Source organism: Lytechinus pictus, chromosome 18, assembly GCF_037042905.1.
Source record: "Lytechinus pictus isolate F3 Inbred chromosome 18, Lp3.0, whole genome shotgun sequence".
Lineage (NCBI taxonomy): Eukaryota > Metazoa > Echinodermata > Echinoidea > Temnopleuroida > Toxopneustidae > Lytechinus > Lytechinus pictus.
This window is the reverse complement of record NC_087262.1, coordinates 6,410,948-6,436,338: the sequence shown is the minus strand read 5'-3', so window position 1 is coordinate 6,436,338 and position 25,391 is coordinate 6,410,948. Positions and strand designations below refer to the sequence as shown.

Sequence of the window (25,391 nt, the reverse complement as noted above, 5' to 3'; positions counted from 1 at the left end):
ACATTAAAAAATTCATAACTTTCTTGTTTTTTGTCCAATATTGTTCAAACTTTCACCAATCAACTTGTCTGATTTTTCTTTTCCTAATAAAAACAAGTTTTTATTTGGGTTGGATTCCCCTTTAAGGTTCTATAGTCACTGAAAAGAAAGTAAAGTCCCTCATACGATTAATCCACAATCCTCACTCAAATCACTCATGTGCATTGGAATATAACTCCTTGACAAACATCTTATCGAATCCACTAATATAAGAGGAAACACAATTTCCGATACAAAGAAACTTTATAGTATCCGATTTGGGGCCTTTTTACACGCGTGAATCTTGAATCATCATTGCAGTAATGATTGCTATTGTAATCGTGACTGTGATAAGCGTTCGTGATTCTAATCATGTTCTAGTTTGGTTTCACACGTGCTAAATATTCGTAATTAGCCTTCTTTTTCACTGAAATAATCACTCAAAATACGATTTTTTTTTTACCGTGTGAAAGGGCGGTAGATTGCCTTGTCAGATATTTGATGTTTTTACAGACCAATCCTATGACGAAATTATCGCAATTAGTATTCATCATAATTAATAATAAATATTTTTTTGACTTGATAGGGGGTTTATACGCCATCATACAATAATAATTCATAGATAAATAATCAAAAATGACATTTCTATAAATATGAATAGAGATTTTCAAAACATCAAATTGCATTCCATCGCTGAAACCACCTGTTGCCTTATGAACCAATCGACCCCGGGATCATTCGTTTGCAGAGCTACAGTACAGTCATATCAACTACACCGACTCCAAACCGACCGATCATATACAACGTAATATATGATCGGTCTAAAGTTGGTTCGCCGATGTGACCGTGTACATCAAGAGAAACGGTCGTACTACAGTCATACTAACGAAACCGACTCCAAACCGACCGATGATATGTCATTGGAAATAACGTATTAAAGGGATGGTCCAGGCTGGATTTATTTATATCTCAATAAATAGAGTAAAATTCACAGAGCAAAATGCTGAAAATTTGATCAAAATCAGATAACAAATAATAAAGTTATTGAATTTTAAAGATTTCCATTATTCCAGTGAAACAGTTCTAGGCATGTCTTTATGAATATTCATTAGGTGGGCTGATGATGTCATATTATCCCCACTTGTTTTTTGTATTTTATTATATGAAATTAGGTTTATTCAAATTTTTTCCTCCAAGAACTAGAAAAATTGGATTGTCAACTGATTTAGTGCATTAGATATTGATTGCTGCAACTTATTTCATTATAAGGGAGACATATTATTCACACAAGTAGGAAATAATGAAAAAAACATGATTTTATGTAATAACATAAGAAAACGGAAAGTGGGGATGTGACATCATCAGCCCAACTAATGAATATTCATGACGACTGTTTTCACAAAATATTGCTTAAATTTAAACTTCAATAACTTTGTTATTTGTTATCCGATTTTGATCAAATTTTCAGCATTTTGCTCTGTGAACTTTACTCTATTTATTTAGATATAAATATTTTCAGCCCGGACCATCCCTTTAACTTTGATCGGTCTGGAGTCAGTTTCGTCGATGTGACCGGGGCATCACGGCCATTGTTCAGTTTGTATGAAGTTATTACATATCACTTACTATTCGGTCGTAAAAAAATGTAATCTAAAACGAGACAGAATTCCATAAACATTTCCTTTATGTCTTTTATGTGAATTTACAGAGAGAAAGACAACAATTATTGGCAAAAGAAAAGGCATTGTAAGGAAATGAATGGAAGGAATACAGACCTTTCAATTGTGATTTTATTTTTCAGAGTCCAGAATCGAATCAGTTCACAGTATAATTTTAGTTCCATTATCTCTGTATGTTTCAGGGCTATATGATGGTGATCGACTATAATCCTCGTAAGATTTATATTTGGGGCGATTATATGTTTGAAATCTTCAATTATAGTTTGACTAGTAGATTGATAATTAATTTAAACAATACAACATTAAAAAAAAACTAATACTATGATTCAGAAGTCAAATCAATTACAAGATCACTTGTCACAGTCATTATATTACATAATATTACATAATATTATATTATGTAATAATAATATTATAGTTGAATGGAGTGCAGTGTTAATCTTATAATATGGTATGTGTAATATGTCAGGGTGTATGATTGTCACCACCGGGCCCCGTCTTACAAAGAGAGTTACGATTGATCCGATCAATCGTAACTCTATGGAAATCCATCAATTATCATCAGTTTGAACAGTTTTAAGATTAAACTGAAGAAACAAATTCTTGAATCATATAAAGCAAATTCCAATTGAACAGTCGATAACCAATCCCTTTTACCCTCCTCTTTCTCTCCCCCCCCCCCCCCCGGCCCGCCTCCCCCTCCCTGACCGTCTCTCTACCTCGCTCTCTTCCGCTCATTCTCCTTCATCGGTCTTATGCCCTTCACTCTTTTGCTTTTTTTGTTACTCCTTCTTCTCTTCCTCTTTCAACCACACATGTGCACCACCCTATCCTTTTGATTTGATTCTTCATCCATTATCTCGGTATTTCTTCATCGACCATCACATCAACCTTATTCTTTTTTTTCTCTCTCTCATTCTCATTTTCGTTTTATACCTGTACTTACAAATCTTTGATAAATTCCTTTGAGGGGTCCACACTCAACAAGCCCTGCTTTTTAGTGGATCCCTCCATTTACTCAACCTTACTTATTGAAAAAAAAAGAGTTATAAAGGTAGCCTTGCAATTTTTTTTTTTTTTTAATCGAGAATGGCATACATTTTGTTCTATTTCCATTGTATATATTGTTATTGGTTAATATGATTATCACGTTATTTAGCGTTCACCATAAACATTCATTTACTCTTCATGTATAGTCATGTTGCTTGCAATGTATATTCATTTGTATTGATTTGTATGGTTATCATTTTATATCTGTATTTTTTTCTTATCTTGTATTGAGTTGAGAAATGAAATAAAACTTGAACTTAACTACGTTTATTTTTGCCGATGATCGATTAGATGTTTGCTAAACCAACAAGTTGGCTATATATACACTCATAATAATCTTGTTTGGTTTGCAAGAAAGAATTATCAAGGCATGCTGTGTTGAATATGACTTTGCAATTCTTCGGTCCATTCATCAAAATATACATTGTCACCAGTGGCGGTACAAGAGGAGGGGGTAATAGAACATATTACTCGGGGGAGGGGGGTAATGGCCTCCATGCAGGCACCAGTGTCCAGAAAACAGGGCTTCCCGGCACCCATGCGCCGGCCGTCGACGTCATTTTGAAGAAAGGGTTACATTTTCAGCACCATTCGCAGTCAATCTCCATCTAGGGTGACAGAGCAGGCCTTGTGGAGTGCCCCCATGCAGCCCCCTCCCCGCAATGGCCATACCGCTGGAAGAAGGGAGTTTGCATGCATGTATGGGGGTATGGGGGTAGGAAAATATACATTTTTTCAATTTTTCTTAATTCGCCGAACAAGATAGACCAAACATTTCCAAGTACCATGAATGTTGTGGGTTGTTTTTTTTTTGACATGTTGGTGTTGTTTACAACGAGGGTCCTACGCCTAAATAACAATTCCATAACGATACATCAATAGTTGCAAGACAATACGATTGTTGATGAGGGGATGGACCTGCTGGCCCGGGGGAGGGGGTGACTCAAGGTGGGGGCATATCTTTCTCAATTTAATTATGGCCCATATACATGTATAGGCCTAATTATCTTTAAGATAATGAGTTCTTCTTTATTCCCCTTTCTTCCGCCTTTTAATCCGCTTCTCCTCGAGTTCTCAGTTCTCCCCTCCCCCCCCTTTTTTTTTCTTCTTCTTGAAAAACCGATTGGGCGGTCGACCGCTGCCCCACTCCCCCTGTAGCATCGATCCTGCGTTGAAGTCGGATAGAGCCAAACAAGCGCCATCAATTAGTCTGCAGGCACAGACCCTGATTGAAACTTTGATCAACAAGTGAGTCTCCATGCAAAGACTAGCACATACAAAACTTGCTGTGGGCCTTCAGTACACATGGCATGAGTAGGCTGCAATTCAGACCCTTTACTCGAGTGAAGGGTTTGCACAGCAGACTACCTCAACCCTGCGTTGAAGTCGGATGGAGCCAAACAATCAATTGGCAGAGATCGAATGGTAATCCGTCGGAAAGAATAAAGAGTTATTCGGTTATCAGGAGACTTCCCTTGTGCAATAAGAATTAGTTCCTGTTTGTTTGCATTTTCAGGTATTATACAACTAAACGACTTCCTTATAACAGTGACATTCAGGTTTGAAACAATAAAACTCTAATATCCGCATTGTATACTTATTACGCTTATACAAGTAACTCTCACGTAAACTGAAACAGACTGGGTCTGAACTGGACTAATTTGATGCAAATCATAGGGAAGGGGGGGGGGGAGAGGAGCATGAGAGGCTGATTCTCCAAAATTTACAAAATTGAAAAGTTGATTGTTTCAAATTTCCTTTGCTAATTTTCAACCACTGGATTGAAAAAGTTTAGAAAGACTTGGGCGTTACGACACTAACTGGAGTTACGTTAAATATTTTCAGTGAAATAATGTACGGGAATTTACTACTATTATAGTGGTGGTGATTTTTTTTTCCACCTGATTGCTAAGAAAGCATGAATGCTTGTAAGGAAGCAACCGGAGGTCCGACGGCTGAAGGTCCTGTCCAAAGGACCTGGTAATGACGATTAAAGGAGAATGAAACCCTTGAAACCAGCTGAATCCATATCAAAGAGAAAAATCAAAGAAACATATTGTTGAAAGTTTGAGGAAGATTGAATGAATAATAAGAAAGTTATGAGCATTTGAAAATTGAGATCACTAATGCCATGTAGATCCTCCCATTGGCAATGCGATCAAGATCTGTGATGTCACACACGTACAACTCCCTCATTACTTTAGTACTTATTTCACTTATATTCCCACTTTTATAGAGTTTATCACAAGGTGAGGTGTTCTCTTTATGAGAGGACAAGTACAGAGGTTTCACAACATTATATCATTGATGAATCGTTTGTCATATGATTAGAATGAGCAAAAAGAGATGTTTTGGTGTATATTTTCAGTGTCCAAAAGGGGAGAGTTGTTCATCTGTAACATCATAGATCTTGGTCGCATTGCCAATGGGAGGAGCTCCATAGCATTAGTGATCTCGACATTCAAATGCTCATAACTCTTCTATTGCTAGTCCTATTTTACTCAAACTTTTGTTGATCTTATTCTTTGATTTTTCTGCTTTCACAAAAGCTAACTTGCTTCAAGAGTTTCATTCTCCTTTAATAACTTGTCAAAGCGCACCAAATGGTAATCGGTCACCGGAATCTGAAACCCCCGCTCTACCGACTGAGCTATCGGCAACTTGTACCGGCATAAGCTCATATAGCCAGGCCCTTATCCTACAGAAATCAAAACAAACACGACTTGGAATATAATAGTGTAGGAATGATGTCTTTATTAAACAATTTTGTTGACACATTTATCATTAAATTGACATGACAGACAACTTAATAACTTGACTACAAAATAATGAAAAGACCAAATGTCATTATTTTATAGATCTCACTCGGGGGGGGGGGGGGGCTACTAGTATTATAACATGATACCTATTATGTGCCACACCATAGACGAAAATAGGGGGCTCTGGAACTAAATCTTGGTCTTAAAATGGCTCTCAGATCAATGATTGCTAAAAATGCAATGCTTTAAAGTGATTGGTTAACATTGGTTTGACTTTTGCAAAATCTGAGCTAGAAGGTCACACTTGTCACCTGTGTCTGTGATATGTTACAAAAATGAAGCCCAGAAAAAATTGCGTTCGAAAATAATTATTTAGTGCTTCAAAAATTGAAATATAAAGTGACCGAAAACACCATCTTAATTTCACCCCATACACTAACGTGTACTATTTAGGCGTCTATAAGACGCCTATTTACAAAATCGGGGTTTGCCTTGTAGTTTTAGCTTTTCATTCTCAATAATGGTTGTTTTCAGGGTTTATTAGTTCTAATACATGCACTTGTACACATGTTTCATCTTGGTTTGAGAATTTTTTTAATCGGCTGCTCACAAAGTTAAACAATACCTTTAATTGGAATGACCACATAAAAAATGGGGGTCTCCGGAACTCAATATATCGTACATGGTACACAGCAAAAACTGCGGTGTTAACCGATGTACATAGAGGACCACACCAATTATTTTACACCGGTGTTAAATTGACAGTGTTAGTTTAGCACCTATAGGTGTTATTGCAACACCTTTGGTTGTTACATGTACACTCTTTGGTGTTATATACAATCTTTAGGGTGTAATTTTAACACCAGAGGGTGTGGTCCTCTATTAACACCCACTGATGTCAGTTTTAACACCACAGTTTTTACAGTGTATAGCGGTTATGGTACCGCACGGAACGAGAAACTTGAGGGTCTCTGAAATGGGGAAAATAGGAATTTCTATGGCTTTCTAAATATTGGTGATGCTCTAGAACTGAAATGTAGGCTAACTCTGAACAATTCGGGATGTCGACCGCGGCACATACGTATCAACTCATTTTTACTAAGTAGCCCCACCCCCTCCCGGGTTCTCACTATTTTGTAATTCTCACTGTTTTAGTGCAATGATTGCCCTAAATAGTGAGAATTACACATTTAGATTATGTGTGGTGTTTCATAATATATAGTAGATTGATTGATTGATTGATTGATTGATTTTATTCGTCAAGAATATCACAGGTGATTACAATGAAATTGAAGAATACCTTGACAGGATAGCCCATGAAAGCCGAAAGGTTTATTTCCAATGCATTAGTAGAGCTGCATTTAAGACTGTTGGCCCTTTCTGATGCTAAATCACATTCTAGCATACTGTGCTGCACTCGACCCAGGTGAGGCGAATGGGTACCCGGCATGATTATTTCATTGCATGCACTGAGCGCCGGTATGGTAGCTCGAGCTAAAGCCCGGGTAATAATATCAAACATTTTGAATCCTCAGGCAAAAGCATCATTAATAAGTCCAGCTATTATTATCATTCTCAAAAACTTGGATTAATTCCCCATCAGCTACAGGTGTAATCTGATCTTTCAGTTAGATTTAATTTAAGATGTTAAAGGTTCAATAGCCATCTTATGCCGACATTAAACGGCAAGCCATTCAATTCTTCATCGGCAAACGCTATTTGTTCACAACACAAATTGATTCGGTTTCTTTAATATAAACAGTTAAACAAGAATAGGATTAAAAAGTGATAAAACTGATGATAGTGGCTAATGAGCCAACAACTTTTGACAGGGCCAGATATGGCGTATATCTCAGCGCTTCTCAGCCTTTTCTTACTCGAGGACTACTTTGACTCTCATATTTTTCTTCCACCTTTGACCACTTTGATGAAAAAAAATTCTTGAAATGTGACAGACAGTTTGAGAATCGACTAATCTGCATTCGCAAATGTCCGGTAAATGGGCGACAATCCCGGGGCCACAATACACAATATGCATGCACACGAGGTGCATGCTTTGCAACATGTATGATACCTATTAAAAAATGTGCTTTAGTTTTTGACCCATGTAGACCGATCGGAGAGGTCTGTGAAATACATCATAGTTTTCCCCTATTTTTTCTCTCCCGTTGGAGCTTCTCTCGGCCCACCTGAGAGAGCTTCGCGGCCCACCGTTTGAGAAGCGCTGGCGTATAGGATAAAATCTATAAAAAGTTTCGAGCTCTACAGTTGCGGCATAGTAACCCTGGCTTCAGCATATCAGCTGTTACACCCACTGCGTTTCAAGTAATAACTTCCCACCAGGCATCCATTCACCTCACCTGGGTCGAGTGCAGCACAATGTGGGTAAATTTCTTGCTGAAGGAAAACACGCCATGGCTTGGATTCGAACCGACGTCCCTCCGATTGAAAGACGAGTCATAACCACTAGACCAAGCTCAACGCCCGCACAATATTGGATCTGTTAAAAATGAATTTATATAAATATATTTGTACATAAATATATGATTATCTTTGATTAAATATAATAGTGGCAAGTTCTCACTTACAACTGTATTCAAAATAATTTGATCCTTAAATCAACAGGAATTTATTATTAGCACCTCAGATGAATTTTAACGATATTCACTTCAGCCACGAATACATAAAATACATAAAATATATTTCACGAATATACTATATTTCTAAGCAATTTAAATGTAGAGTGGTACAAAGAGATGCATCTGAATAGGATGGTTCGGTCGTGTTGTCTGCGCTATACTCATCTAATAATACATTTGACAAGTAGCGCCTGCGACTTAATCGAAGAGTGAATGACGCTTTAACTCTTAATAAGGCCGGAATAAACGATATTGCCAACAATAATTCAATAACATTGCATAATAATTAAAGCATCCATGTACTTCAAAGCCATATACATGTATAATATTTTCTATCTATAAAGCACAGTCAACCAGAAATATCTTCGTATTTTGTGTGTTATGTTTGTACAGGAAGCTCTGCCTAATATGGAGCTGATGTGCTGTGATGCTCTGAAAATAACAAAAAAGGTTCAAGTACAAATCCCTGTGGCACTCCAACAGGAACGACGACTGGAATGTATGGGTGGCTGGGTGCGAACAAAAGAATCTTGGTACCTCTCTCCATGACATTGCTCTGAAATACATATACACTTGAAAATTTGACATGAAGAAGTAATTTTTATACTCCATATACCCTTCATTTTGTCAGTACTTCGTATATAGACAGTCATGTTTGCCAATTTTGATAAATTAAAAAATGCATGCTACACTCGTGAATTAGATTATCTCCTAATAAAAAAAACCTCACTAAATTGCGGATTCCCAGTTCTCTAATTCAGATACATCGGTAGAAACTTGATGATAACCATTAGTGGTTAATGCAGTTGGTTTAACGTTCAGGACATCTTCTTGACCATTGGGTGCTACAGCTACTTCCGGAACGACTACCGTTGAATCCTGATCACCGTCCTCGAATCGTTTGCATTTGGTGACCAGTAGCATTACAATAGCCGACAACCAAAAGAAAGCACCGGATATATAGAAAGGGACAGCGAACGAACCGGTGGCATCAGATAATTGTCCTGTGATAAAAGAAACGAGAGGAAGAACGTAAAGATCCCTGTTAAAGGATAGAGTTTTGTTTCATATCTCAGGGCATCCCGAGACAAGTATGACTCTCGGGAAAAGGGGGAGTGTCACCTTAAGTAATTAAAAAATGTCCGAGTAAAACCCTTTCAATAGAAAACAAACTGGGGAACAGAAACGGACGCCCATTTCAAGTCACAGCGCACAACTGAAATTAACTCTTACATCGATTTATTGAATTGTTAAGGGGCAGTCACAAGTCACCCCCCCCCCCCTCCCTCGCACCTGACACCCGTAACGCCGCACCCGAGGATTGGTGAATGAGCTACGTAAATACTTTCGTCACGTCAGATACATACCCATCAGCTGTGTACTAAGGACGTTTCCAAGGCCTCCAATCGCAGTGACAAGTCCAATGGCACTGGGGACCGCGTCGAGCGGAACGTACTTCCTACATACTAAGATCGTCGTGGGGACCATGATGCCGGCGCCGATTCCGTAGACCACAATCAACGCAAACTGGGCGGCAGTTGATGTTAAGAGGGGGTTGAACATTGGTTGGATCCCCGATATGACCAGAGACAGTATGTACAGATTCGTCAACGAGATCAATTTGAAATCAAGAAGGAAGCCATGGAGTGCTCGAGAAAGAAGTCCTGAGATTCCGTAGGCAGACATCACCAAACTGGCCGTACCTTTTGACAATCCGAGTTCGAGCACCAGCTTCGGGGCTGTAAAGACTAACACCGACATGTGACCTTCGAAAGATAGGATTGACACGAGACACAAGGTAACAAAGTGGACGTTCTTCATGAGTCTAGAGATGGCGAATGTTTTGTCGATGTTTCGCAAGATCCTTCTACAAAACGAGTCTGCTGATTGGTCACCGCCGTTAATCGAATCCTCGTCACTGGCTTTTGATGGCTTTGACCTGTACGCTGCCATGATTTTCTGTTCCATTTTAGTCCTCCGTAAGACCACTGCACAAAGGATGAAATTTGCATTAATAGCCGCGTGAATGAACATGGCCCCTTTCCATCCGTATACCGAGCAGAGTTTCTCTAGCAAGGGAGCCATCACGAAGAATCCTGCTCCGATACCAGCATACGTCACCCCATTAGCCATTCCCAGCCGTTTCTTGAAATAATAACGGATGACTACTCCACTCGGGAAGTATGCAGCGCCGTAAGCAAGACCTGTATATTGAAAAAAAAAGCACAACATGATTAAGAACTTACAAAAATGGCTATAGATTTCACATTTGCAAAAATTTACAGGGGAAAAGTGGTAGAGGGCTATAACTCCCCCAGTTTCTGTGTACCTGAATTACATAGCCAATTGGCAGCTAGGAGAATTGGCGCATTTCATGGAGAATAAAAATAAAATTGCATGTTACTAAATTGTGCATACAACTATTTTGTGAAAAATAAGCGAAATTTTAAAATGTCATAACTTTCTTATTTTACATCCGATTTTGATGAAATTTTCAGCATTATGCTTGTGTGATTTTTCTCTATTTTCTCAAATAAACATTTTTCTGAGGTGGACTTGACCTTTAAACTCGCATAAGACAAAGGCTGCAGCTTCAGCCTTGATATAACAGGCTATTATATGAGACCCATGATCATGATGATCGTTACGAAAAGTTAGATTTGTTTTCTTACCTGCAATTGTGCTACAAACATGGATCTGCCAAAGTTGAGTTGAGAAGGACGCTAATAGGGTAGAAAGGGCTCCGATGACCCCGCCGATAATCGCCACAAGACGACATCCAAACCGCTGGCATGACGCTCCTAAGAGTACAGCTGGAAGATAAACAACAGTACAAAATGATTAATGATCTCATATTGAACCATGATACCATATCAATATATATTGGATATACAGTGCGTCCTAGAATAAACGAAACTGAGATTAAGCGATGATTTATCATAACTTAATCACAAATACAATGGACAAATGACCTACCAATGTAAAGCTTAGAATCTCCTCTTTCATCTGATATTACTTAGATTTTTCCCATTCACGCATGAGTGAGCAAAAAAATTGAAGAAAAGATACCAAAACCCATTTGGCGGGGGTATCTGAATCTCAAAAAGAAAATCACATGCCTAAAAATTTCAATATCTGCTCTTTTATTTTAACCTTAATCACAAAAAATGGTTAAGAAGTAAAAAAGTTATGTTCCCTCGAAACGATGCTTGTATTTCCATAATTTCATTAAATAATCGTGTTTTCAACAGTGAAACAAGTGAGTTTGAACGCTAGCCTGTATAACCTCTTAATTTTAAGAAATTATTGAAATTCAAGCCTTATTTCAAATAATCAGAACTTTGTTATTTCTTGAACATTTTCTGTAATTGAGATAACAAATTGAAGAGCAGATATTGAACTTTTTTAAAATGTGGTTTTCTTTTTGATACCCAGATACAGCCCGCCAAATGACTTTTTGGTATCCCCTCTTCAAATTGTTTTTGCTCACCCATGCGTGAATAAAAAATAATCTAAGTAATTTCAGATGAAAGAGGAGATTCTAAGCTTTACAATGGTAGGTCATTTGTCTATTGTATTTGTGGTTAAGTTATGATAAATCATCGATAAATCGGCTTATTATAATCACTCGGGTCGCGTTCGCGTTCGAAATCACTCGGGTCGCGTTCGAAATCACTCGGGTTTTTTATTTTTTGCGATTTTTTTTTATTTCGATGAGATTTTTTTTCTAACGGTGTCTTCAATGGGACAAACACGCTGGGCAAATAAAATGAAATTGAAATTCTAGTTTCGTTTTAAGCCAGCAAATGCCTTAAATAAAATGCATCATCTTAAAGGCGCAAGTGCAATTAAAATGTAATAGAAGTCGCAAGCACGCGCGATGATTCGGAACATGTTATTAAAATGCTTTGGGGAGCTAACGTTTTCAAATCAATTTATTACTATCTTCAGAAATCAACTTTTGATAACCAAGAACAAATATAAAAGAAGCGGGGTCCGCTATCACCACGAGGTTGAAGAGAAGTGTCTATCATCATAAAGGAGGTAAGAGAGTAGTGCAGTGATGTCCGTCGGTAATACGACCTTTAAAAGTTCACGGCGGCGTCCGCTATCACCACGAGGTTGAAGAGAAGATATCTATCCTCGTAAACATCGTCAGAGATAATACTGCGTCTTTCTCCCTGATTAATGCGACCTCTAAATAGCTAGCACCTCAAAAAAATCTTGAAATATGTTCTGAATGATCACGCACTGTAACTAGATCTACGCCGATATTTTATATCCGATTTTTCCTTCAAGGGGCATGATCGAAGATTGGCAGGTGATCGCCCCGATTGTGGTAAAATCGGGTAAAATCGGGAGCCGATTTTAAAATCGGTTAATTAGAACAGGTACAATTACGATTTTAAAATTGATTTAAAATCGATTTCCAAAATCAATTTTAAAATCGATCTAAGATCAATTTTAGATCAGTTTTAGTATTAGTTTTTAAAAGCCCATTCACATTTTTACTGATGCTGACGAAAAGTTAGTTTGGTTGTCAGAGCATTATTTGTCCTGCGTCTAAATAACTATGTCCGATCGAAGGACCGTTTTAATTTCGGAAAGGTAGGAGAGACAGAGAGAGAGACTGATCCCCGTTCAGCTCAACGTATACGTTTGGCACGCGAGCACAAAGAAGATCAATTAAGCACATCACCTAATGCAATGTTTCGAGAATTTAGGTAGGGAATTTTTTAGGTCTCCAGTTACTTAAAACATGATATGGCGATTTTATCTTTAAAATAAGACAAATTTTATGAGAAATGGACAATAGTTAAGAGCAGAATTTTAAAACGCCTATCGGAAAGATCGTCCTCAAAGCTCATTACGTATTAGACAGCTGGCAGCCGTCTGTTTCTCCTCGTACACAGACGGCTCGCTATGGTGCAACCATCATTACGGGGTTAACAATGCAAAATCCCCCAGACAGCGCTCATCGATTTTTGTCTTTATTTCATAAAAATATATGGAAAGAACTGTATCAAATAAATATTATTATTCCGTTTTGTCCTAAAATGCACCAAAAAAAGAGAAAATAAACTTAAAAGGGGAAAAACAGTAACTAATTGCTTCGGCTGTCGCGCAACTTCACTTCCCCGTTTTATTGGAACTTAATGCATAAACATATGGCCATTGAGTCCCTGTACAGATCGAGCTAGAACTTCGGTCTCTGTATTGGTGAGTGGAGCTAATGGAGTTCAGCGGAACAACGAACATTACAGACTGGAGACCGAAGCTTTTGGTCTAACTGCGTATATATGCATTAAACCACGGATGGCTGGCTATGCATACTGCTGAATAAAATACTTTCGGACGAGCTGCAGACTGACTGGCACTGTAACGTGGGATCTAACTCGGCTGGACTCACGTTACCTTGCTCCATGCTACCGATGCACGCCGTGTCCGACCGTGGCCGGGTCCCGCCTTGGGGCCATTGCATGCAGGCATACATGTCCGTACATGGGAATGACGATGTAATATCGATGTGGCAGATATGGCAAGTTCCGACTCGGAGTCCTCGTATAAAAACAGTAGAAGTCTGGATGTATTCTAGGATAGTTGAGCCACATGGCTGATTTGCTTGTTTGTTATGTTAAGCAGTAGGCGAGTGCCTTTTTTTAAAGGCACTTGCCGGCTTAAAACGAAACTAGAATTTGAATTTCATTTTATTTCCCAGCGTGTTTGTCCCATTGAAGACACCGTTAGAAAAAAAAATCGCATCGAAATAAAAAAAAATCGCCAAAAATCCAAAACCCGAGTGATTTCGAACGCGAACGCGACCCGAGTGATTATAACAAGCCGATAAATCTCGGTTTCGTTTTTTGTGGGACGCACTGTATATTGTATACAGAAGAAACAAAGTAGATACATGTATTATGAAAGTAGATATTGACGTAGCACGTCTTTTTCAGGGTTATCTAAACCCTGAAAAACACATGTTACGTCGACAATTTTTTTCCCATTTGAATAAACTTTGTTGGAGCTAAATGTATTACTTCTTTATATAGTTGTACACTTTTCCTTTCACTTTCTATCTCTTTCTTTTACCTCTTTTTTTCTTTTTGGGGAGTAGTGGCCCAAGGGCCCCCATTTATACGCCAGTAACCATGTGGTGCCATATGCTACTAGATTTTCAGTACATTCCTATAAAAGTATTCCCAACCACATGCGGGCTTAATTATTTCCATGGTTTTAGTTTTGAGAAATGTGAAGTAATTTCCAGCGCACGCAATTGTGCAAACAACGTATTGCATCATGCAGTCCGATGTGTACTCGACGCTAACAAAACGTCTATATTTTTGTTTTACTAAGTGATATATTCAAGCGCAATTATTGACGTAGGAGAAAAAATAAACAGTAGATTCCAATATGTTGGGGATGTATGCTGTATTGTTATATATATATATACAGACGTGTTTTTCACTATACTGTTTTAGAAACGGATTTTTAATTTTCTTTTTTTTTTGTCACATCATGGGCACTGACTTTACCTTTCATTTTTTAGAGCTATGCTCCTTTTAAAATCTACGATTTTATTTCTACGGCATTTCCTTAACTATTTGTGATTAAACCCAGAATTCACAGAAAAATTGACACTTGCCAAACACCATAAAATTTACTGTATCTTATAAAATATTTGTGCTATCATAACGAATTTCATATCAAACAAATGAAATGTCAAGCCCCTCATCACATTGCTTTGTCATCAGGAGCTGAAAAATATTTAAGTCTCATTTTCTACCCAAGAATCTTCATATTTTAGACAAATTAAAAATGAAAGCTCGACAAAAACATTTCATATTTGTGCTAGGTATACTTCTCAAGACAAACATTTCAGATTAATTGTTCAGTGGTGACATATCATGATAGAAATGTAATATAAATCATAGATTTGACACTTATATATTTCTATGAAACGATGTTTGGAAATATAATAATAAAATAAATTTGGCACAAATGCTACTTTTTTCTTCAAAGAAAATTCCACCTCAAATTCACTTAAATCCCAACAGCATCCCAATCATGTGAAATAGCTTAATACCAAATTGTCATGGTGGTAATTATATTTCAGAAGATATATAGTAAATTGTACGATGTTTGGCAAGCGAACAAATTTCACTGAATTCCATGGGTGTATGTAAACTTTCGGCCTCAACTGCATGTATGTATGTATGTGTGTATGTATGTATGTAATGGTGTATGTATATATATTTATATATAATTTATTTGTTTTAAGCCCTGTTTTAAGTTGTGCGTTTTTGCAGCAAGATTCAAATCTGAATGGTCTGCACTATTACACCACCATCTCCGAGAGTATACCTTGGTCACATTTGCTCTACGGCGGCCGTATACGGCGGCCGTAGATACCTGAATTCGAGAAATTTCTGTGGCGGCCGCAGAAAATCTGCGGTGGCCGCAGGGTCGACGTACGGCGGATTCCTACCTTTTACAGGCCGTAGGGGTGGCCGCAGAATTTTAGCGCGGAGTTATAACATTTTTTCTTTTCTACGCTCGCCGTAGAAATTAGACTAGCCGTAGGCATGGCGTAAACCGGTCTACGGCGGCCGTACGTCGAGTGTACGGTGGCCGTGGGGCTGCCCTCGTGTTTTTCTTCCCTCCTTTCCCCTTCTCCTTTTGTGTTATCTGCTCGGGAGCCACCAGGCGCGTATTTAGAATTTTGCACCTCGGGGGCCCTACCTATAATTTTGGCCCATATGCATGTGTACTTTTCAGAAAAAATGGCGACCCCTCCTCGTCAGGCAAACAGGTGCCTTAAATGCATGCTGAATTATCTTATTTCATAATCACATGAAAAAGGGCAACTGCAGACCACTTTTTTAATGATGACTTGATAAAAAGTAATCTATGCATGAATATGATGTAATACCACTTTTTTTTAAAGAACAAATGTGACCAGGAAGCACAGATATTTCCCTTTCACCAGCGGCTAACTTGGGTAAAATATGACGTTATTATCTTTATCATTTTTTTTCCTTCTCTTTTTCTGGGGGGGGGGGTGGGGTGGGGAAGGGTGGATATTTTTAGGACGGGTTGTTTTGTCCTTTATCTAACTGTATATTTTTGATAACTTTGTATTTATTTTGTGAGTATTTCCCTCTCAGTTATTTTTTTTTCTCATTTGATTATCTGTATTTATACTTTGCTATTTTGTTATTTGTTGTGTTATCTATTTTTTGAGGGGCCCACATTGTACAAGCATTGCTTTTTAGTGGGTCCCTCCATTTCCATCTTAATTTAATTTCTATTGAAAAACAGTATACATATTTAAAACCTACAATGTGTTGCCCAAATTGTCTAAGTGGTTTTTTTTTTCACAACATATGTATCATTATTTTCTTTTTTCTGCAACGTATACAAATATTTATGTTTATATATGGTATACAATTCATGTATGTACAATTAATGGAAATGAATAAATAAATTTGAATAAATAAATTTGAAATTTGAATTATTATTAGTATTATCATGGGTAGTTAAATGCTGATTTTTGTTGTTTCCTAGGGTGTAGTTCTTACTTAAGACTAAAGCGTTTATTAACATCTTAACTTTATTCATACATACAAGTTAACATGGTTAAGGGAGATTTATTTCATAAGTCCAAATAAATAATGCGAACGCGATTTTTGATAGCTTGTGTATAGACCTGAAAATAGAATATTCTGAGAAGTTTTGTAGGCATGAGCAGGATGGGTATCTCTCTATCTGTCAGGGCGAGCTGAAATTTGTCTATATTCCAAAATGACCCAAAGTTTGGAAATTCCAAGCATTATTGGTAATCATGAACAGGATGGGCACTTAAAAATTATTCGATCCGAGCGCGAAGCGCGAGCTGAACCTTTTTTATATTTCGTTCCAAAACTAGACATTCTACGCAATTTAGGTAATCATTAACAGGATGTCCATCTAACTAATCATTCGATGCGAGCGCGAAGCGCGAATCACCCCAAATGTCGATTTGCCCCCCCCCCCTCCCTTCCTAGGTCGAACATTACTTATCGTATAATATTCAGATCAGTGTCAAACATTAATTTGGCGACCCCCCCCCCTTCCTAGGTCGAACATCAATTTGCCCCCCCCCCCCCACTTTTATTACTCCCCCTTTCCCCCTTTTCTCTTCTCTCCTTTTCTCTTCTTCTTGATTCCTTCTCTCTTTCTTTTCTCCCTTTTCTCTTTCTCTTCTTTCCCCCTCCTTTTTTATCTCCCTTTTCTTTCCCTTTCTTTCCTCCCTCTTTTTGGCGCCCCCTTTTCGCCTACCCGGGGGCCCAGGCCCCGAACCCCCCTCCCTCCCACCCAGAATACGCGCATGGGCATGGTGCGACACTTTGAAAACTTTCTGAAATGAAATGTCTAATGTAAAATATCATGAGTGTGACAAGCAATTCATGGTATACTCACTGTATAGTTCCCCTGCGGCCGCCGTGAGGGCGCCTTGCGGCCACCTCGCGTCTGCCGTAGTATTTGTCAAAAACCTACGGCCAGCGCAGGGTCGCCCTAGGGCGACCGTACCGTCATGATTTCAAGGACATACGTCAGCCGCAGTTTTTTTTTCTCCATAAATTAAAAAATACGCCGTGCGGCGACCGTAACATATGTGACCGCTAGAGTAAGTGGCCGTGGAAATTCTGAGGCGACCGTAGAATTGCTACTCGCCGTAGAAATTTTAGAATCTACGGCGGCCGTAGCAAATGTGACCAAGGTATGTATGACTTTGGGCTCCTCATGGACAATCCATGATTGCAAGGAGGTGTTAAATTAAATTCCGAGTTAGTCTTTTGTCTCTACTCCAACACTGCGTTTTGTCCTCTTTTGTCCATATAGTATACTTATCTTGATCTCTCTTTATAGCTATGCTTGCCCCCAAACTAAGCTCGATCCCCTGTTTACATATTTACTGTAAGACCAGGATCAAAAGCATTCCATAAATAGGCCTTCGGCCATGGGTGTCGATCAGTATTCTTGATTGGGGGGGGATGATGACACAAAAGTTCTTGTGGATGGGGATCTTTCAACATTACCCCCACTAAAATCACAAGTTAGGACATTTGGGAGTGATTGATATGCATGGTGTTCTTGGAAATTCCTTCATTGTTGTAGTGTACTGTACTTATATAATTTTTTTTTAAATTCAATTTGTGTTACAAGTAAGCCTATTCTAAACTCATACGAAAGAAAAAATGACAAAAATTATCTGGAACATGTACATAATGATCTTTTGATTGAGCATGATGTATACACAGGGGCATCGATCCGTTTTTCAGATTGGGGGGGGGGGGGCAAAATCATGAATCAACGTTCCAAAGACGCTCGATCATATAAAACGAACAAACTCACCCACACACCCCTACACCCCCACACATAGGCCTATATTTTATATATATATATATATATATATATATATATATATATATTAATCATGAGAAAGAGACACATATCTCAACCTCACCAACAATGCGAGCGCGAAGCGCGAGCTGAAAATTTTTAGTATGTCATGAAAACAGGAAAAATGTACCTGTTTAGGTTTGCTTGTAGTAACTCATGAGGAGCATAGATAAATGTATCTCACTAGAGAGCGAGCTAAAATTTCTTTATATTCTGACGTGAAAGCTTGATATTCTAAGCACTTTTGGTACCAATGATTAAGATGGGTATCTAGAAGAACAATAGATGCGAGCGCAAAGCGTCAGCTGAAAATTTTAATATTTCGATCTGGACAAAAAGACAATTTAATGGACGCTTTTAATAAAGAACAAGATATATATCCAACAAAAGATTATTGCAAATCGAAGCGGGAGTTCTTTTGAGGTATAGAACTGAAAACGGGACATTCTATTCACCTATTTAATCATGAAAAGTATGGGGTTTTGGTACAGAAATAATGCGAGCGCGAAGCGCGAGCTGAAAATTTTTATATTCCGATCTGAAGAGCAGACATTTTGAGCACGATTTTAGATCAAAATCGAGTTGGTATCTTAATCTCGCTTGCTGGTTTCAGTGTAGCATTACAATCTTATTTTATTTTTAGTTGCACATGCGGAATTATTGGGAGGGGGGCAAAACGATATGTTCCCCCCCAAATATTTTCATTGGTGGGGCTATTACTCTAATAGCTACATGGTCATTCCTTAGACGATTTATCTTGCCACCCTTTTACTCCCGTTTGCTTTTCCACCCTTTTGAATTAATTGATTTATTAAAATTAATTCATTCACCATGCACTGGTGGTATGGAACACCCTATCAACAAAAGTTGTTTTTCGTTGGGCTCCTTTTATGTCATGTGTTAAAAAATATCATATACATAAACATTTCATTCTTTTTCATCTTGAACTTCCACCCATCTGTTTAATAGTCCTGAAAAAGAATGTTTTCATTTAATAACAATATAGGCCTACGCAAATTGCGAGGGAAACAAACAGATTGATGGCATACTATAATCATCACTATAATCATCATGATCAAACTTTTCATTTTTTCATCATCATTATTATAATTTTTCTACCCTAAATTATTGGGGGGATGATAATACAGGCCATCCCCCCCACTTGAAATATTGGGGGGGATATATCCCCCCCATCCCCCCCGTGATCGACACCCATGCCTTCGGCAAAGAACTTATTTAGGCCTAATTAAAGGATAAAAGCAAATAAGATTTCATCTCCTACCCATTTGTTTTTCATGGGGGCCCCGCAATATTAGTGATATCAAACACCGTGGTGATATATAACTCTTTATAGGTATATAGGCCCTACTCGTGCATCAGCTGGTCCACGGCACGTATAGATTCAGACAGAAATACGACAATACATTATCGATCGTATCTTTACTGTAATACGGATTTGTTTAACCGCATTGTTTCTGATACCAACTGACTGGCCAGCATGAATAGCGGAATACATTTTCATATAGACCTACATGTACAATGAATACTCTGAACAAAGAAGCGCTCAAACTCCTCGTACTGGGCGATTGTATACGTGTCGTACGGGACATTTTGACAACAACTTCTAGTTTCCAAAAGCAAATTGAAGTTCTTCGTTTGCTTGGTCAGCAGGTCGAAGAATGTTGTGAAAATGGCTGATTTTTCTAGCATGGAATCGCCCTATATATACTGTTCACCTAGAACTTCGAAATTCACAATGAGCAATGATGGCGATTCTATTATCCATGCACCCATGGATTGTACACATTTCCTGGTCATATAAAGATGCATGTATATATAGACCTATAGAGTATTAGTAATTCATCACTTTATTAACATTCAAATCGTTCAAACAAAGGAATAAAATATATACAAACATAGAAGAAAGGAACGCACAGGACCTATCTGAGTAACAGAACAAGCAGGGCATACATAAATAACATAGATTATATTAACATAATAGCATATACAAAACATTACTATAATTACCCCGAATCAAAATATTAAAACAAGCATGGAATTATTATAAAGAAGTGCAGTATGTAGAAGAAAAACGGGAACTAAAGCAGTTGGGAAAAGAGAGGTAGAAATAAAAGAAGGGAGAGATGGTACATACAAAGGTGAAATAAAAAATAGAAGAGAAGGAATGAGAAAGGGGAGAGTAAAGGAGAGAGAGTGAGAGGGTGAGGCCGGCTGGTGGGAGAGAGAGGGGGGGGGGAGGGTGTGAGAGAGAAAGAGAAAGAAAAACAACATGTGACTTCCAGGGCATTACATAAATTCAAATGATTGCACATAATATACCCCGACACAGGCAAATGACCAAATTACGTTTCTTTCTTCCTTGGATACATATAAATGGATATTTGTTTCTCTCCTATGCACACATCATACACTCAGAAAAAAGAAAGAAAAAGCATTGGGCTGGTCAACACATGAATCCACCAACCACTGGACAAAGAAAATTGCACACGAAACGAATGCATTTTATCAATCAACAGTCGGAAGGCCCATACGCCCACCAACGGCAATACATTGAACAAAATATCTCCGAGAGTGTATGTTATGGGGGGGGGGTCACATTTTGGAAATCCTCACAATAAGTCGTAGTATTTTTTTGTTAAAATTATACATTAGTGGGTTATGACATTCCCATACGGGTTCCTCCTTGGCCGAATATATTACAAATGAAGAAGTGATGGCAAGTGACGCAAGTTTATTCCACTGGGAATTATTGGTTTCTATACTAATTAATTCAAGGGTTTTTCCTTGCACCGCCAGGTTTCTCACATGACTTCGCCAGTACTCTGACACCCGTTGTTTACACGAGTTTTTTACTGCAAGCTTTTGTTTATTAGCTGATGTTATATTTTGTACATGTACATCATTCCAGATCTTTTCAGACTGCACGATAGCAGACACTTTTCTTGTCCACTTTTTCTCTCTGTCAAGTTTGGAATCCAAACACTCATTGACTTTGGAATCACTCCTTTCCCGAATGCGGACATGAGCGAGAGTGTGGCATTAATGTACAAGTCAGAGATGAATATCCAGGCCTTTTGGCATGTGAATCATTGCCAGGGTGGCTGGGTGAGCAAGGCCAGACCACTTCTTTGCATATCTATTTGTGAGAGCATCAAGCTGCTTTAAAGGGGAATCCAGCCTTGGCCATAAAATGTTGTGTTGGGAAGGAGAAAAATAAATTAAACAGAATGGTGAAAGTTTGAAAGAAATCGGACAAGCAATAAGAAAGTTATAGCTGCTTTAAAATTGAGATCACTAATACTATGTAGATTTCAAATTGGCAACTGGGTAAGTAAATTATGACAAGGGGCAAGGACAACTTTCCCATAGACCATGTACTTTATTATCAGGGATTTGTGGTTTTCTCCTAAGTACCCTTTCCCCTGGGGCAGTAATCTAAATATAACCTAGGTAGTATATTGTTTTATGTCCTCATGAAAGAAAAATATAATTTGAAATAAAACTTTTGGGATAAATGACATTTTAGCAATAATATGTATTGGAGTACATATAAGAGTAGTCATTGCCTTACATCACTATGACATCCCATATGCGGCCAATTTGAAGTCTCCATGGGTATAGTGATTACCAATATTTACAACTTTTAAAAATTCATAACTTTCTTGTTGTTTGTCTAATATTGTTCAAACTTTCACCTATCATATTGTCTGATTTTTCTCTTTCTTATAAAAACAAGTTTTTATTTGGGTTGACAAAGATCATTCACTGTGACATGGAATCTAATTGATGATAGAAAATATCTTGAATAGATTTCCAATTTATAGACTGGACGTACTAAGGAAGCATCTATATTACGTAATCCTGACGTTATAATTTCATTGAGGTATTCATAAACTGACCTGGAATTATCATTATCATTGACAAGTGACCCAAGGAACTTAAAACGGTTGTCAGTAACACTCAGTGACAAAACATTCTGGCCCTCTATTTGAAACATGGACCTATTACGTAATAGGTCCATGATTTGAAATGAGGTAGTTTTGTTTATTACTCCACTAGAGATTGACAATAACATTTCGATGGCTTTAGTTTGAGACCCAGACTAGAGACATGAGAAGTCAGAGTATTCATGATTCGCTGGTGAGACCTACTGTTAGAAGTCAATAGGCAGAAATCATCAGCGAAAAAAGTAGTCACATATTTACTTTCAGACAACGTATAACCGAATTTGTCATTTGATTTCAAATATTCGAGAAGGGGGTTAATACACATGGTAAAAATGAGCGGTGATAGGGGATCCCCCTGAAAAATTCCTTTCCAAAATGGGAATGACTCAGTACTCCATAGTTGTGTTACTACGGTACCAGAAATGACAGAGTATAAGTTGTTAATATATGCTCTTAGTTCATAGGGAAGCAAATATTTTCTAAGGACATATCGTGGACCCCCATGTTTTTAGTAATATCAGTGCCTCTGATATCTGCATGCGCAAGCCCCGGGGAGAAAGTCTTAAATCAAAGTTGTATAAGGATATGGTTATCTCCTTGCCTGGTTATGAAATGGCCTTTTCAATTTGGCACAATTTTATATTAAGCACAATTTTGAAGAAAAAATGTTAAATTTACACGAGCCCCCAACATCCCAGATCATTGGGGGCGTTGTGGTCTAGTGGTTAAGACTCTCGTCTTTCAATCTGAGGGACATGGGTTCGTTTCTCAGCCATGACGTACGTGTTATAATTCCTTCGGCAAGAAATTTACCCACATTGTGCTGCACTCAACCCAATAAGTGAAATGGGTACCGGCAGAAAGTAATTCCTCTAAAAGCTGTGAGCACCAGAATAGGTGACTATAGCTTAATCCCGGAGCTTAAAGGACAAGTCCACCCAACAAAAAATGGATTTGAATAAAAAAAGAAAAATCCAACAAGCATAACCCTGAAAATTTCATCAAAATCGGATGTAAAATAAGAAAGTTATGACATTTTAAAGTTTTGCTTAATTTCACAAAACAGTTATATGCACATCCTGGTCAGTATGCAAATAAGGAGACTGATGACGTCATCCACTCACTATTTCTTTTGTATTTTATTATATATGAAATATGAAATATTCTAATTTTCTCCTCATTGTCACGTGAAACAACGATTACAATCCTCCTGAACATGTGGAACTAGCATTGTTTTAAACTATATGGTTCAGTCAAGTTGGTCCTTATTGTCAAATCTGTAAAAAATGAAATATTGTATAATTCAAACAATAAAAAACAAAAGAAATAGTGAGTGAGTGACATCATCGACTCTCTCATTTGCATGTCACTGAGTTGTGCATATCACTGTTTTGTGACAAAATAAGCGAAACTTTAAAATGCCATAACTTTCTTATTTTACATCCGATTTTGATGAAATTTTCAGTGTTCTGCTAGATTGATTTTTCTCTATATATTCAATTTTTTTTTTATGGGGTGGACTTGACCTTTAAATAGCAGGGGTATATATAAGTCATATATTGTAATAAGTAAGCGGGTACCTATGTGTGCAAATGGTTACACATGCTAATCCGGCGAAGAGTGCAAATTGTTACAGGGATAAATGCTAATCCGGCGAAGACACACTTCACTTGCCATAGCAATCATGACTCAGCGTCTTGCGTGTCCTAATACACCAAGTCTTCAAGTCTTGTACTCCTCCATATACACCCGCAAACATAATATGCCACCACCACCAATCCACACACACACCCTCACCCACACCCTCACCCACACTTATCGATACTAAAGAGAATCAGTAGGCCCTGTCGCATATTTGTAGATGTTTAGATGCATTCAATATTACTTGTGTAAGAGTAAAATATTCATTCCAATGTAGCAGTTGTCTAAATTATATATCACTAGACCATGCATATATCCGGGCAGTGATACAACCACATTACCCTTAAACAAGAATACAATACTCAAATGAAAACACCATCTTCAGTGGCAAACAATATCCCTCAGATTAATCTTCCTCCCTTCATTAGTTCGTCTTGGTCCTTTATTTATTACTCTTTGTTACCTGCATCTTCCAGACCTGTCCTTTGTAATATTTCATTAAAGGGGAATCCAGCCTTGGCCATTAATGTTGTGTTGGGAAGGAGAAAAATAAATTAAACAGAATGGTGAAAGTTTGAAAGAAATCAGACAAGCAATAAGAAAGTTATAGCTGCTTTAAAATTGAGATCATTAATAGTATGTAGATTTCAAATTGGCAACTGGGTAAGTAAATTATGACAAGGGGCAAGGACAACTTTCCCATAGGCCATGTACTTTATTATCAGGGATTTGTGGTTTTCTCCTAAGTACCCATTCCCCTGGGGCAGTAATCTAAATATAACACAGGTAGTATATTGTTTTATGTCCCAATGAAAGAAAAATATAATTTGAATTAAAACTTTTGGGGAAAATGACATTTTAGCCATAATATGTATTGGAGTACATGGAAGAGTAGTCCTTGCCTTACATCACTATGACATCCCATATGTGGCCAATTTGAAGTCTCCATGGGTATAGTGATTACCAATATTTACAACTTTCACAAATTCATAACTTTCTTGTTGCTTGTCCAATATTGTTCAAACTTTCACCTATCAACTTGTCTGATTTTTCTTTTTCTTATAAACACAAGTTTTTATGTGGGTTGGATTCCCCTTTAAGTTGTCTACACATATACAGTTTCAATAGATAAGTCCAAAGGGGTAAACACATCCCCTCAGAGTATAAAATAGGGGGGCTTGATATTCTCTGGGT

At 37.8% G+C, this 25,391-nt stretch overlaps 1 protein-coding gene across 1 annotated transcript; it reads right to left on the bottom strand.

Moving 5' to 3' along the window:
* Window positions 1-5,476: 5,476 nt before the first annotated feature.
* LOC129281619 (monocarboxylate transporter 12-like) lies at window positions 5,477-14,685 on the bottom strand. Its single transcript, XM_064113419.1, has 5 exons — window positions 14,679-14,685; window positions 10,818-10,958; window positions 9,513-10,349; window positions 8,876-9,149; window positions 5,477-8,006 (listed from the first exon to the last, which is right to left on the bottom strand). Coding segments are annotated over exons 1-5 (1,260 nt in total). The 3' UTR covers window positions 5,477-8,005.
* Window positions 14,686-25,391: the final 10,706 nt, after the last annotated feature.